Raw genomic sequence first — 15469 nt, 5'->3', positions numbered from 1 at the left:
CCTCGTTAACCCACTGAGAGTCCAGCACTGACAGATATACCACCATACAGCTGAATCATATAGCATTCATAGACTATAGAAATCCCTGTAAAAGTCCCCATCCTAGACCTTCCAGAAAAGCCTTATAAATCAAATCTCTCAATTCTTTCTTTTCTTTCTCATTTCATCTGCAGAACTTCCTGTCTCACTGGTCCTAGGATGCTCAGGTGAGTGAGAATTCAGTTCTGTCACTCTCCAGGAATCCCGTTCTAGATTGCAGGTTGGTGAATCCAAGACCGTAAAGCCATGACAATCTCTTATAATGGCAGCCTCCAAAAAGCCACTTTCTTCCTAACAGGCTTCCAAGGTCTGGAAGCTCTCCATGGCTGGATCTCTATTCCCTTCTGCTCCATCTACTTGACAGTTATTGTAGGAAACCTTACCATCCTCCACATCATCCATACCGATGTCACCCTCCATGAACCCATGTACTATTTCTTGGCCATGCTGGCCCTGACAGACTTGGGCCTTTGCCTATCTACACTGCCCACTGTGTTGGGCATCTTCTGGTTTGATGTCAGAGAGATTACCATCCCCGCCTGCTTCACTCAGCTCTTCTTCATCCATACCTTGTCACTGGTAGAGTCTTCAGTTCTACTGTCCATGTCCATTGACCGCTATGTGGCCATTTGCAATCCATTGCGTTACTCCATGGTCTTAACACCTGCACGTATCATCAAGATGGGGCTGAGCTCAATTCTTAGAAGTGCTCTGCTCATCCTGCCCCTGCCATTCCTCCTTAAACGCTTCCAGTACTGCCGCTCTCATGTGCTGGCCCATGCCTATTGTCTGCACCTAGAGATCATGAAGTTGGCCTGCTCTAGCATCACTGTCAATCACATATATGGGCTCTTTGTTGTGGCCTGCACTGTTGGTGTGGATTCACTGCTCATCTTCCTCTCCTATGCCCTCATCCTCCGCACTGTGCTAAGCATTGCCTCCCGCCAGGAGCGACTTCAGGCCCTCAACACCTGCGTCTCTCATATCTGTGCTGTGCTACTCTTCTACATCCCCATGATTGGCTTGTCTCTCATGCACCGCTTTGGTGAACATCTGCCCCGTATTGTACACCTCCTCATGTCTTACGTGTATCTGCTGGTCCCACCTCTCATGAACCCCATTGTCTACAGTATGAAAACCAAGCAAATCCGTATCCGCATTGCTAAGAAGCTTGAGATTGTAAAATCCCTTAAGTGTTTTCGATAGGATTAGGTTAGGATGAAGAGAGGGAGCTTTGGGGCATGAAGCCTATTGATATTTTTGGTTTTCAGGGAATCCATAGCAGATTACCTCCTTAAGCAGCTTCTAGAAACTTTCGGTGATTCTAGCTGGTACCCCGGCTGACTCTCCAGAAAGCCAACAGTAACCCCCATAGGCATTCTTGGAAAATGTCATCAGTCTTCCAGCAAGTAGTTCTCCACCAATCAGCCTCATCCTAATTGTGGACCAGCTTTGGCCCAGAACAACTTAGTGAACTTTGTCATTCAGTGAGCTTCACTCACATGTTGGTGGACAACATCCAAATGCCAGCCTTGAGAAAGATTCTTCTCTTGAAATCTTGTTTCCTTCTTAGAGACTTTCCCTCAGCCCTAGAGTATCCTCTATGGTTCTTTCTTTCTTACTCTTAGTTGATTCCCTGTTACTATAATCTCTTGTTAATAAATGTTTATATTAAACTTTTCTGTTAAATTATTCTGTGGTTTCTTTCTTCTGACTGGACCCTAACTAACACACCACTCAGAGTAAGTTCTTTGTTTTATCATACCTACCCCACATTTTGGTCTAGTACCTTAAAGGAACCAGTTAGCATCTAGAAACTGTGACTTGCCAAGTGAGTCCTATTTCTGTATGAAAGTCACACTCTCTGGGTTTCAGATTCATCACTTCCATCCCTCAGCCAGCTGAAGTTGAAGATTTTCTGCAAAGTCTTCCAGAGGCTTCACGCCGCCCTTGGACTAGCATCTATTGAAGAGTTCTTACAAAACTAAGTTTCAGAAGGCAGCAGGAGAGCAACTTAAAACTGAAGTTGATTTAAAAAAAAGTAATAACATCTCGTGTTGATACCTGGGTATGTGTCCAAAATTCTGTGAAAGGACATAGGACAGTTGAGGATCTGGGAGCATTCTCTAATACGTATACATTTTAATTTCAAAGTAAATAAAACACCTGTATTTCCTCCCTACCTCCAATCTTACTGATTTCTTACAGAAATCTTACAGATAATCTTACTGATTCTCTGGGAAATATGATAAAAAAATAATAGTGACAATTATGGCAATAACACCCAATAATTATTGAACATTTACTATATACTATAGAACGTTTAAAAGCACTTACATGCAATATCCAATTTGACTTTCCTTTGTAAATTAAGATGACAGAGTCAAATTTTTAAAATAAGATTTTTCTAAATTTTAAAAACTTACTGTAGGAAGGTATTCTCCAGGTAGCAGCTAGCTGACTGTTATATGCTGATTATTTGATTATTGATACATCAAAATTATGAGCTTTTTTTAATGCAGAACTATAACCTAAGATCCATCCCAAGAATTGCCTTCTGTTTATTTGTGAAGAATGGCCTCCCAAACACTTCAATAGGGTAGAAAAGACCGCAGTAGGAGTGAAAAAGGTATGCTTACTTCAGGAATGTTAATTGAAAAGCATCCTTATAAGACACATTTTTAAATGGTCATGATGTTTATGTACTTACTACAATACTGAATATCAATCATTTTGTTGAAATTTTAATTTCTCAAACTATTTTCATTTAGTGCTATATTACCATTCAAGATAGCAAGTTCTCATATAATTCTTTTAGATAGGAAGTTCAATGAGGTAAGTTACTATAACCAACATCACATGTAATAAACGGAAAGCCCCAAACTACATTAAGCTATGTTGGATCTCAAAACATTAACTTTTGGCATTGTGCTGTTGAGACTTTTTGAACTCTAGTTTTCCCACATATACTAACACTTTAATGCCTCAGTGGCAACAAAGGAAAAAAAAAGTAGATCTGAAACAGCATGGGATATTCCTGGGAAATATACATTTTAGGTGTTAGGTGAATATGGATGGGCATCAAATTTACTCACACAACTAGGGTGTGCAGGGGGAAAGATGTTACTTATCTTATTTCTAATCATCTTTCTTATTCATAAATATCTACCAACTAATTATCACAGGAAAAATGCAATAAAAACTATTTTAAAACCATACTTAAATTAAAAAAAACTAATTTTTGCATCAGTTTGTCTAAATCCAATCCAATAATATTCTTTTAAGGTCCTTTCAGTTTCTCCTAGCTGGTGTCTCCTCAAGGCAGCATCTTTTCGTACAAGTTATTCCCTTCATTCTGCCCCTACCTTGTTTCTTTTCCTATTCTTTTCTGTGATAGGAGATATGAGTTTTTATTTCTTTTGTCTCTCCCCATATCATGTCCTGTTTTTCTCCTCACAGAGCTGAATAGTTAAGATTTAAAGCATGTAGGATATCTTCCCTGTAATAAACTGTTCAAAGATTAATTCCCTCTCTCTGTCTCTCTCTGTCTCTCTCTCTCTCTTCCTCCCTCCCTCCCTCTGTTTCTCTTCACAAAATCTGAGATTCAGACCTATTTTCTTCCAAAACATATCTAACACTATCTCTCTCTTCTCAGTGCTTGGACTCAGAGATGGTAAATAAATATTGCTTGTGTATTTTTGTGGGGGAGTGTGTGAGGAGGTATTATTTATGTTATAAAACATTTGTTAAATAAGTGAAAAAGTGGGTGATAGGATGCATGGATAAACAGATGCTATTGGCTGAATTGTGCTCCCTCCCCCAATTTATACTGAAGTCCTAACCCCCAGTTCCTCAGAATGTGACTGTATTTGGAGGTAAAGGCCTTTAGGAGATAGTGAAGTTAAAACAAGGTATTTAAGGTTCGCCCTAACCCAATATGATTCATGTCCTTATAAGAAGAGCAAGAGACATCAAGGATACTCATGCACAGAGGAGAGGCCATATGAGGACACACAGAAGATGGCCATCTGCAAGCCAAGGAGAGAGGCCTCAGAAGAAACCGAACCTGTCAACACTTTGATCTTGGGCTCTGCTGGCCTCCAGAACTGTGAAAAAATAAATTTCTATTGTTAAAGAGCCACCAGTCTGTGGCATTTTGTATTGGTGGCCCCAGAAAATTAATATAAAAGGTAACCGTGTTTTGAAATGGATTCCAGGTTAAAAGTGATACATTTTTTTATTATAGAGGGAATAAAATATTCTGGAATCAGAGCTGAAAACAAATCATAAAGACAAGGATATATAAGAATTCTTAGACCTTTGTGGTTTTGACTAATGTCAGTTTCTGATTCTGCACTACAGGGATGAGGCCCAGAAATATGCATTTTAATAAGCATTACAGGTGGTTCTGATCCTGATTATCGGGGGACTCTGATTTGAGAAATACTGCTACATAACACTCAGATGTGTCTACAATGTGTTTGACCAAAGATTAATGGAATGAAGCCACAAGAGGAAGCCCAGCACATTCCAAGGGGGCCCATCAGGCCAACGAATTGGAATAAACCTCTTATGGTTGGTGTGGGGATCTGGGACATTCCTTAATATTTATACCTTTGTATTCTCAAAGTAGAGTCAATAAGCTGGATACTAATTACGTGGGTAATGAAAACACTGAAATGGCCCTCCTTTCCTCTTTCTAAAATATCTTTCCCATCAGCTTTTAAAGTCCAAAATGGATGATTAATTCTTCATATCTCTGTATTGACACATGAAACTCCTTGGTTTACCTACGCTTTTCAGGGGCTCATGTTGCCCAAAAGGTACAAAAATGAATTCCTTTCTGAAGGTAGCTCCTTAACGTCTAGAAACAAAGGGCTGAATTCTGTGTCTGTGTGGATCAGAGACAGGAAGAGGAGATGGAGTACAGACAAGAGTCCCTGAGTATAGACAGGAGTCAGCAGCATATAGGGTTACTTGGGGCACCAAGAATCAACATTATCACCATATTTCCAGGAATGTGGTGCTCCTTTCTTCCCCTTTTGATGGGAGAAGAATTGAATTAAAAATGCCCTTTTAATGTTATATATACCCACCGTATACACTGTCACTTCTGATATGCATAACTATATGGTTATGATACATCATATATAAAACATTATCAACAACACCCACTCTGGTTTCCTAAAGTTGTGGAGCTGTTCAAAATATTTCACGATATCTTCAAAAAGTAGCTACAGTGTGTAACATCTCCTGGGATTCCCATTTAGATATCTCACAAAGCTATTCCCTTCTTTTCTTTTTTTTTTTTTTTAATTTTTTTTTTCAACGTTTATTTATTTTTTTTGGAACAGAGAGAGACAGAGCATGAACGGGCGAGGGGCAGAGAGAGAGGGAGACACAGAATCGGAAACAGGCTCCAGGCTCTGAGCCATCAGCCCAGAGCCCGACGCGGGGCTCGAACTCACGGACCGCGAGATCGTGACCTGGCTGAAGTCGGACGCTTAACCGACTGCGCCACCCAGGCGCCCCTCCCTTCTTTTCTTTCCCTTATCCCCAGAGTATGAGATAATGAGGTCCAGAAAACCAGTCCTCCTAGGGAATTGATGAAAGATTCTTGAAATGGTCTCAATGGGGACCTTGGGAAGTTTCATAAAAATCAAGGAATTCAACATCCATCCTTCAGTCTCTCCATACCCTCCAGAGTCTCTGGTTTTAACTTTCCTTCTCCCCTGTCACAAGAACTGAAGTCTCTGCACCTAGCCTTGATAGGTAAGTCAGGTGTCTGGTGCTCAGTTGTGAAGCCAAGAAGAGGTCCTAGAAGGCTCAGTCTGAGCTCTGGAGAGGGAGAGGAGAGAAGGGACTTTGAAGCACAAGAAAGGCTGTAGAAGATGCCTGCAGAAGGTGGTGACCATTGCAGTCAGATCTCACTAACTTCATGGGATCCCACGTCTGGTTTTAGCACTAGCTTAGTAGGGAGACAGCAGCTTTCTCACACCCATTCACTTCATTGACTTCTAGCCCAGAGAGTTGCCTCATATGTGGCAACATAAGAGTATTACTGAGACCCACAGAGACAGACAAGTTAGGCAAGCGAAACCAAGATGCAAGAGTGAGATTAGCTATAAGTTCAGTCTCTACTCCTTAGCCTCAGACACAAGGTTAGCAGAATCAGGAGTTAATTCCAAGAAGCAGAGACAGAGGGGTAGGAAGTCAAGTGATCTTCTGAAAGAAAAGCTTGTCTGTGACATGAAAGGACATTTTCCTGAGCAACCACAGAGTCTGAGTGATAGAATTAGAAGCAGCCATTGAACTTGTGCAAGTACCTCTAGGAAGTGTTCTCCAAGAACAATTGTGAGCAAGCCATTTGTTAAGTTTACCACTCCCCTCTACACTTGAACTGGTCAAGAACAATGAAATCCTCACCAAATCTGAAAATGGATACTCTGAAGACCTTTAAATAAGAACCCCTTAGAATAGTTACCTTACTAAGATCTCTCTGGCCAACAGGCTAAAGGTGGTCTTTCCCAGGCAGATATCTCTTGGCTTCACTATTCTGGATTTTCTTTTATATCCAAGTCCTTTCCTTCAACTTATTCTCATAACTCTCTCTCTCTCTCTCTCTCTCTCTCTGTCTGTCTCTCTCTCTCTCTCTATCTGATTCTTACTCTGCCCTACTCCCTTTAAAATGTGAAGCACAAACTCTGAAGAGAGTCTATCTTGAGGTAAAAGAAGGTGGGGAAAAAAGACTTTTGATATTTCCCTCTATTTTTGTCATTCAATCTTCACTCATTTCAGGCTGTCTCAGCTTAAAAAAACTACCCAGCTATATTAAACTAAATGTTTCCAAACTTTCAGAATGCTCCTTGGAGCTCCAGAGATTTCAGTTTGAATTCCAGCTGTCACTGATTGATAGTATGATTTTATGCACATCATCAAATTCTGTAAGCTTCTCTCCTCATTTGCAAATCGAGGTAATAATATTAACTTGCAGGGTTTTTCTAAGATCTAAATGCTATTTCTTTTGCAGTGCTCCTAGTACAGTGCCTGGAAAATAATAGATGTTCATCATGTATTATAAATTAACTTTTATATTATTAAGTAATATATATTCTTTCTTCACTACCCTACTTCGTTTTCATGTCAAAACATTTTCTGCCTTAAGTTTTGTGCATTATATCGTTAATCACCAGGTAGCTTGCCTGTCCCCGACAGGTAAGTTTATCACAGCTCTTCTGAATTCATTTTGATGAATGATGTGGTGACCACTGATCATGGCTGAAGTAGAAGCTGAGGAACAGCACAAGAGCCAATCTGACCTTCAGGTGGACAGTGAGTTAATGACACTGGCTATTAATTTCACTGGTGTTTGGAGTGAGAGAGGGTGTGTATTTCTCCAGTCACTTTATTAATTTAGCTAAAGAATCAGTACTTTTCTGAAGGTCTATTAAGCCCTTGATATTGTGCTAGCTGCTTCTAGCTGACAATGAATAGTCCTGTATGTGGGGAGAAAGTATAATGTTTGTTGAGAGCCTGGAATCTAGAGAATAACTGGATATTAGTTCAAATCTCATTTTGGCCATTTACTGTATCTTTGATCTTAGATATATTAACTGTCTCTAATCCTCTATTTCTTCATTTATAATATGGTACTATTAATAGAACTTTTTTCACAGGATTAAAAAAATTTTTAGTGTTTATTTATTTTTGAAAGAGAGAGAAAGAAAGCACGAGTCAGGGAGGGGCAGAAGAGAGGGAGACACAGAATCCAAAGCAGGCAGTCAGTACAGAGCCTGACACAGGGCTCGAACTCACAAACTCTGAGATCATGACCTGAGCCAAAGTTGGACACTTAACTGACTGAGCCACCCAGGTGCCCCAATTCATAGGATTTTCTTTAAGTGATAAAATATGCACTGAGTTACTAACAGCTAACTAAATAAATTTAGCTCTTAACCATGCATAAAACAATTTCTGAGTGCCTACTGTATACCATAGCCATTATAAGCACTGTCTTTACAGAAGGAAGCAAAGCCAAGCCTCTGCCATTTTTGAGCTCACATTCTAGTGGAATTATTAACTGGGAGTGGGCAGATCACTGCTTTGAAAGTCAGGAGTCTTAAATTGGCATAAGATTTCTGCCCAGTGACTGTCCTCTCATGAACCTTCATTGTTTAATCTAAGGAAGAATAAGTCCTACTGGCATATTTCATTCTATTCTGTGGACTCTCACGGACTCTGCCTTGCAATTGTGGATGTGGCCATGGTTGATGGTGCTTCAGCCTTTTCTCTCACCTAGGTTGATACAAGTTGAACTCTAGATCTCCAGGGAATGCAGGTTACTGACTCACAGGAGAACCAGAGCTTTGATATGGCACTTCAGCAGTCAAGAATAACTTTACAGACAGCCATTCATTCACTCCCCAGTCCTTACTGGAATTCTGTGAGCTGAGTAGCACATGTGAGCTATCTGGATCAAACTAGGCTTCCACAACTGGAAGACCAGAGGAGAAGGTGAGTGAAGGATTAATCTGTGTCTAAGGTTAGCAATTATATGTGGCTGATGAAGATAAGCAAGAGGGAAGAAAGAAGGAAAGAAAGAAAGAAAGAAAGAAAGAAAGAAAGAAAGAAGAGAAAGAAAGGCAAAAAATGAAAGAAAAAATGAACAAAATAACAAAAGAAAGAAAGAAAGAAAGAAAGAGGAAGGAAGGAAGGAAAGAAGAAGAAAGAGATTGGAAAAAAGGAAGAGAGAAAGAGAGAGAAGAAGGAGGGAAGGGAGGTAGGGAGGAGAGAGGGAGAAAGGAAGGAAGAATGGACAGTGACAAAGGAATAGCAAAGGAAGTAAGGTAAGAGAAAGGAAAGAAAGAGAAGTTGAAAGAAAGGTTAGAACATTAATGAGAGTTCTGGCAGAAAAGAGGCAGGTGAGGAGTGTTTAATTAAAGATCTCCTCAAAAGAGGTAGGCAAAATTAGTATAACCAACAGGAATAGTGTAGATGCTCAGACCTCTCAGCCTGAAGGAGAAAGGAGAAAAGAATTCAAAGAAAAACATTTTTCTAAAACAATGTGGAAAGAAGGCCAGAGACCAGAAGGAAGTGACCTCTGGAGGAGATGTACACTTCTAGGTCTACTTGATTCTCATGTTTTTTTTTGTTTTGTTTTGTTTTGTTTTGTTTTGTTTGTTAGTTTTTGTTGTTGTTGTTTTGGTTTGGTTTGGTTTGGTTTCTAATTTCTTCCCAGGTTCGACCTCTTGCTTTTTTTCTGAATTCATTTCAGGAATTTGGAAGGAATCCAATTTTCCTCTTCCCTCCACACACAATGTCTTTGGGACCCTTGGAAAGCAGCAGCAACATTTCCTCCACCTTTCTGCTGAGTGGCATTCCTGGGCTGGAGCACATGCACATCTGGATCTCCATCCCATTGTGCTTCATTTACCTGGTTTCCATCCTGGGCAACTGTACTATCCTTTTTATCATTAAAACAGAGCCCTCACTCCATGAGCCTATGTACCTTTTCCTGTCCATGCTGGCTGTGACTGACCTGGGTCTGTCTCTTTGCACCCTCCCTACAGTGCTAGGCATCTTTTGGATTGGGGCGCGAGATATTGGTCACGATGCCTGTTTTGCCCAGCTCTTTTTCATTCACTGTTTGTCCTTCCTAGAGTCCTCTGTGCTGCTGTCTATGGCCTTTGACCGCTTTGTGGCCATTTGTTGCCCCTTGCACTATGCTTCCATTCTCACCAACACAGTCATTGGCAGGATTGGCCTGGTTTCCCTGGGTCGCAGTGTAGCACTCATTTTCCCATTGCCTTTTATGCTCAAAAGATTCTCCTATTGTGGCTCTGCACTTCTCTCACATTCCTATTGTCTCCATCAAGAAGTAATGAAATTGGCCTGTGCAGACATCAAAGCCAACAGCATCTATGGCATGTTTGTCATTGTTTCAACAGTGGGTGTAGACTCACTGCTCATTCTCTTCTCCTATGCCCTGATCCTGCGTACTGTGCTGTCTATTGCATCAAGGGCTGAGAGATTCAAAGCGCTCAACACCTGTGTTTCCCATATATGTGCTGTGCTCCTCTTCTACACTCCCATGATTGGTTTGTCCATCATCCACCGGTTTGGGAACAAGGCACCTCATCTTGTCCAAGTGATCATGGGCTTTGTGTACCTTCTAGCCCCTCCCCTGATGAACCCCATAGTCTATAGTGTGAAGACCAAACAGATCCGAGATCGTGTGGCCCATGCCTTTTGTTGTTAGCTGGGTCTAGTCTTAGAGGTACTATTTCCTTCAGTATACCCTTATTCCTCTAGCCTTTATAATATCTAATGTGTATGAAGTGGAGAAAACAATTATTTATTTACTCAACAAATACACACAGAAATGATCAAGAAGGCACAGCTCTTACAGAACTATCATTCTGGTGGGGGGAAAACACAATGCAGTATGACATGGCAGATTGTATTTTACAAAAATGGCCACAGAGGTATTTCTAATCCTACATCCTCTTCCAGAAATTTGTCATTCCCCCATCAAGAGAGACAGTCTGTTTTTTTTCTTCCCCTCGTAACAGGGTAGGACTTTGTAACAGGTTCAATGAATTGAATGTTGTGGAAGTGATCTTGCAAGACTCTCGAGGCTACGTCATAAAAGATTATATGTTTTTCATTGGTATATACTTCCCCAAACTCATTCTTTCTCCCTCTTTTTTTTCCCTATTTATATATCCACCCCTATCTCACTCAATGCTTGCTTTTTGAACACAGCCACCACACTGAGAAGCTGAGACCACATGGAGAAGCCACATATAGATGTCCCAGACCAAGCTAAAGTCTAAGCCTTAGCTGGAAATTTATCAACTACTAGTGAGTGCAAAAATCTTCCTATTATTCCAACCCCCATTTTTCCTGCATTTCCAGGTGATATCCAATAAAATAATCAATCGAACCCAGCCCACGCTGCAGATTTGCAAGCTAAATAACTGTTTGTTTATTTGTTTGTTTGTTTGTTTATTAAGACACTAAATTTGGGGGTGGTTTATTATACAGCCATATGTTAACTGTGTTGCTCAAAGTAAAAAAGAAGTTAATATAGAAGCAAAAAGAGAAATATCTTCTTCCACGTGGGACAACAGAGTGTCAAGAAAGATTTCCTTGAGTTGATACAGTAGCCAGCCTGACAGGATATATAAGAGTTAGGCAGTCAAACCGGAAAATTATGGTCTAATCTGAAGGAACGGTATGTGCAAAGCTGAGGCAGAGGTGAGAGAGAGAACAATATATCCAGAGAAATATCTGAAGTTGTTTTTGTTGTCATTGTTCCTAGCAAGTCAGGAAAAAGTAGAGAAAATTAGGGTGGAAGCAGGGGAAGTGATAAGTAGAAAAAAATTGAGGGATTGAAGATATTGGAAAGGTCAGTGAACCAAAAAGAGATAATTCCTTATACCCTCTTATCTGTCCATTACAATTTTGCCACCACATTGACCTAGAAAAAAAAATTATCTTTTAAGACCTAAATGTGAGACCTGAAACCACAAAAATCCTAGAAGAGAGCACAGGCAGTAATTTCTCTGACATCAACCATAGCAATGTTTTTCTAGATATGTCTCCTGAGGCAAAAGAAATAAAAACAAAAATAAACTATTGGGACTGTATCAAAATAAAAAGATTGTGCACAGCAGAGAAAGCAATCAACAAAACTAAAAGACACCCTATGGAATGGGAGAAGATATTTGTAAATGACACATATGATAAAGGGTTAATATCCAAAATATATAAAGAACTGATACAAATCAACAGCCAAAGCCCAAATAATCTAGTTAAAAATGGGCAGAAGACATGAATAGACATTTCTCCAAAGAAGACATACAGATGGCCACAGACACATGAAAAGATGCTCAACATCAGGGAAATACAAATCAAAATTATAACAAGATATCATCTCACACCTGTTGGAATATTTAAAATAAAAAACACAAGGTGGCTCCTGGGTGGCTTAGTTGGTTGGTCACCCAACTCCCGATTTTAGTTTAGGTCATGATCCCAAGGTCATGGGATCAAGCTCCACATTGGGCTCTGCACTGAGCATGGAGCCTTCTTGGGATTCTCTCTCTCTCCCTTTACCCCTCTCCCTTGTTCTCACTCTCTCTAAAATAAAAATAATAATAATAAATGAATAAAAAACACCAAAAACTGTAAGTGCTGGAAAGGTTGTGAAGAAATAAGAACCCTCTTACACTGCTGGTGGGAATTCAAACTGGTGTAGCCACTTTGTAAAAGAGTATTGAGGTTCCTCAAAAAGTTAAAAGTAAACTACCCTATGATCCAGTAATCACACTACTAGGTATTTACCCAAAAAAGACAAAAGCACTAATTCAAAGGGATACATGCACCCTTGTGTTTATAGCAGCATTATTTACAATAGTCATACTATGGAAACAGCCCAAGTGCCCATCAATAGACAAATGGATAAAGATGTGGTATACATATATATACATATACAATGGAATATTATTCAGCCATAAAAAAGAATGAAATCCTGTCATTTGCAACAACATGAATGGAGCTAGAGTGTATAATGCTAAGCAAAATAGGACAGTAAGAGAAAGACAAATTCCATATGATTTCATTCACAGGCAGAATTTAAGAAATAAAACAAAAGAACAAAGGGGAAAAAAAGAAGAGAGACAAACCAAGAAACAGACTCTTAATTACAGAGAACAAATATGGTTACCAGAGGGAAGGTGGTTGGGGGGCAGTGGGTGAAACAGGTGAAGAGGATTAAGAGCACAGTTATCATGATGAACACTGAGTAATGTATTGAATTGCTGAATCACTATATTGTACACTTGAAACTAATACAACATTCTATGTCAACTATATTGGCATTAAAATTAAAAACTTAATTAAAATTATCTTTTGAGTAATGTATGTCAATATAGTATTATTAATTTTGCCTTTGAGGTATCTGTGAGGAAAGCAGCCCAGGTTAAAATGCTGCTAAGGAAGGTTTTGAGCATCTGGAGGAAAGATTGAGGGGGTCATGTTTCTGCACAGTGCAGGGTCAAGAAGGGGAGTGGCAAAGGGCCAAAGACAAAAACCTCTACTACAAGGTTTATGTGGAGTCAGTTCTCATTTGAGGTTGGACTTATCTGAGGCTATCTGGCATATCTGACATTTAACTCTTGACAGGTTATGCCTTCTCCCACCAGTGCCTCATTCTGTCTGACATGAGAAAGCTGTTTCTTCAGTGATAAGGTATATGTGAACTTTGGGTGTTACATGTGGAAGATCCAAAGGTACTTATGCAAAACAAATAGAATAAAATAGAGGATGTGTGTGAGTGTATTGGGTGCTGCGTACATGCAAAACTTCAGGAAAACCATACAGCCACAGCAAATTCCAAAGCATGCATACAGCTCTACAGCTGGAATCTATATCTATGCTGTGTACTTGCAATTTTAGTCCTCATATGGGAGTCATGTTTTCTTATATCTTATAGCAAATTTAAAAGTTTTTGTGATACATTAGAAAGTATACTACACTTGGAGTCAGGTTTAGAAAGTTCTACGTTCTGTGTGACTTAGGAAAATTATTTTCCTTATATGAGCTCAATTTTCAATTAAAATGAATCTAACAACAACAATGCCTAACCCAAAAGGATCTCTACACAATTTAAATATATGATATATATGAAAGTTTCAAATAAAATTATTAGCATGTTTTTCAGCTCACAATAAACTTTAGTTACTTTCATTCTTTTTTTTTAATTTTTTAATGTTTATTTTTGAGAGAGAGACAGTGTGAGCCAGGGAGGGGCAGAGAGAGAGGGAGACATAGAATCCAAAGACTCCAGACTCTGAGCTGCCAGCACAGAGCCTGATGCAGGGTTCAAAGCCTCGAACCACGAGATCATGACCTGAGCCGAACACAGAGTAAAATATATCATGGAAAATTTGTTATAAGGAAAAGAGGGAGCCCTGGAATGGCCCTGAGGGGATGGAGAACCGTGGATAATTTTCCAGAGGGGCTGACTTAGCTGTCTTAAGGAACAAGGAGAAGTTAGATGGGCCAAAATTGTGTGGGTGGAGGAGTATTCCCCCATTCCATAAATAACATTGAATGCGCTATTTCCAGGCATAGTTTCCACTTTAGGAAGCTAGTAGACAAAACAACAAAAGACTATGCTTTTAACTTACATTTTGGTGGGAGAGACAGACAATAGAAAAGTAAGTGATTAATTATTTAAGACAGTGCTAAATGTCCAGGTAGTCTGTGGGCAGGGAAGACCTTTATAATAAGGAATTTTCCAAAAAAATTAAAGGAAGGGGATTATATTTTATATTTATATAAATGTGGACTTATTTCTAGAGCATGTATTATAAGTCCTGAAGGGTGAATGGGGCAATAGCTGAAACATCAGCAATGTTCTGGTCTCAAGACTGTCAAACCCAATAGCATTATGAGATGCAGAGCCCCGTGATCTCCCAGAGGACAGTTAAAATACAGCACCTGCTGTAACTCCCTGACATTCCTTAAAACCACACACACTCCCTTTATGCCTTCACGTAAAACCAGATGTATGTTTGGTTAATGTCTAAGACCCTTTGTGCTCCCTCTCATGCTTTGAGGCTCTTTGATGTTTATACCTAATAAAACATAAAATAAAGACTATGTGCAGGCCCCAGCTGCTGCTGTTCTCTCACAGAGGCAGGCTGCATGTCCACTCAGTCTGGTGTCTGAGAACCTTTTCTTCAGTGCACGGCCACACATAAAATTTATTAAAATGTTTATATTTATATTTAAATACAAAAAGGCAGAGAATTTTAAAGGGTCGACGATGGAAATAAATTAGAGTATTCTAAGAATAGCAAAAGGACCAGTGTGCCTAGAGCTATGTGCGTAAGAAACTACACTAGCTGTTGGAATTAGCAAGTAATTGATATTAAAGACAGAAGAGAGGACAGCTAAACAAAGCTGATATTTCAAGGTCACTGTCAGAAGAAGTTTTCCTTGATATAGGAAGTAAAAACATAACTGACCAGCCATGACCATGAGAAGAAGTTAGCAATGGTCTGAGGAATGTGGATCAAGCACTTTGTATCCAAGATCATAACTGCTAAACTTTGCAGTGAATCTAACCCAGACCTGGTAGGAACAGGGAGGAGAATTGCACCTTCCTTTGAAAATCCTGAGGCCCAAACTTCTCTGATAAAGAGGCAGTAATTGTAGCAGGCCATGGGGCTGCCATCAAGCATGGATGACAGCCTTTATGCATCAAGTGTAGAACCCTCATTCATTCATTCATTATTTAATACTTAATGATTGACTTTTTTGAAAGTTACTGGGAATAAATTGTTGAACAAGGCATATCTTCCACCTTAAAGGAGTTTATAGTCTGGTGGAGATACCTGAAATAGTTTAGGATGATCTA

The 15469-nt window shown here is 39.6% G+C and overlaps 2 protein-coding genes across 2 annotated transcripts; both read left to right on the top strand.

Annotated features, from left to right (window-relative positions):
- The first annotated feature begins 285 nt into the window (after positions 1-285).
- On the top strand, positions 286-1245 carry LOC115526259 (olfactory receptor 51G1). The gene has a single exon (XM_030333717.1). It carries the CDS (start codon positions 286-288, stop codon positions 1243-1245), a length of 960 nt encoding a protein of 319 aa, XP_030189577.1.
- An 8110-nt stretch (positions 1246-9355) lies between these two features.
- On the top strand, positions 9356-10297 carry LOC115525597 (olfactory receptor 51G2). The gene has a single exon (XM_030332842.1). It carries the CDS (start codon positions 9356-9358, stop codon positions 10295-10297), a length of 942 nt encoding a protein of 313 aa, XP_030188702.1.
- The last annotated feature ends 5172 nt before the right edge of the window (positions 10298-15469 follow it).

This window comes from Lynx canadensis, chromosome D1 (genome assembly GCF_007474595.2).
Source record: "Lynx canadensis isolate LIC74 chromosome D1, mLynCan4.pri.v2, whole genome shotgun sequence".
NCBI lineage: Eukaryota > Metazoa > Chordata > Mammalia > Carnivora > Felidae > Lynx > Lynx canadensis.
Note: the sequence above shows the minus strand (reverse complement) of the source record. Positions and strands in the feature narration are given on the sequence as shown.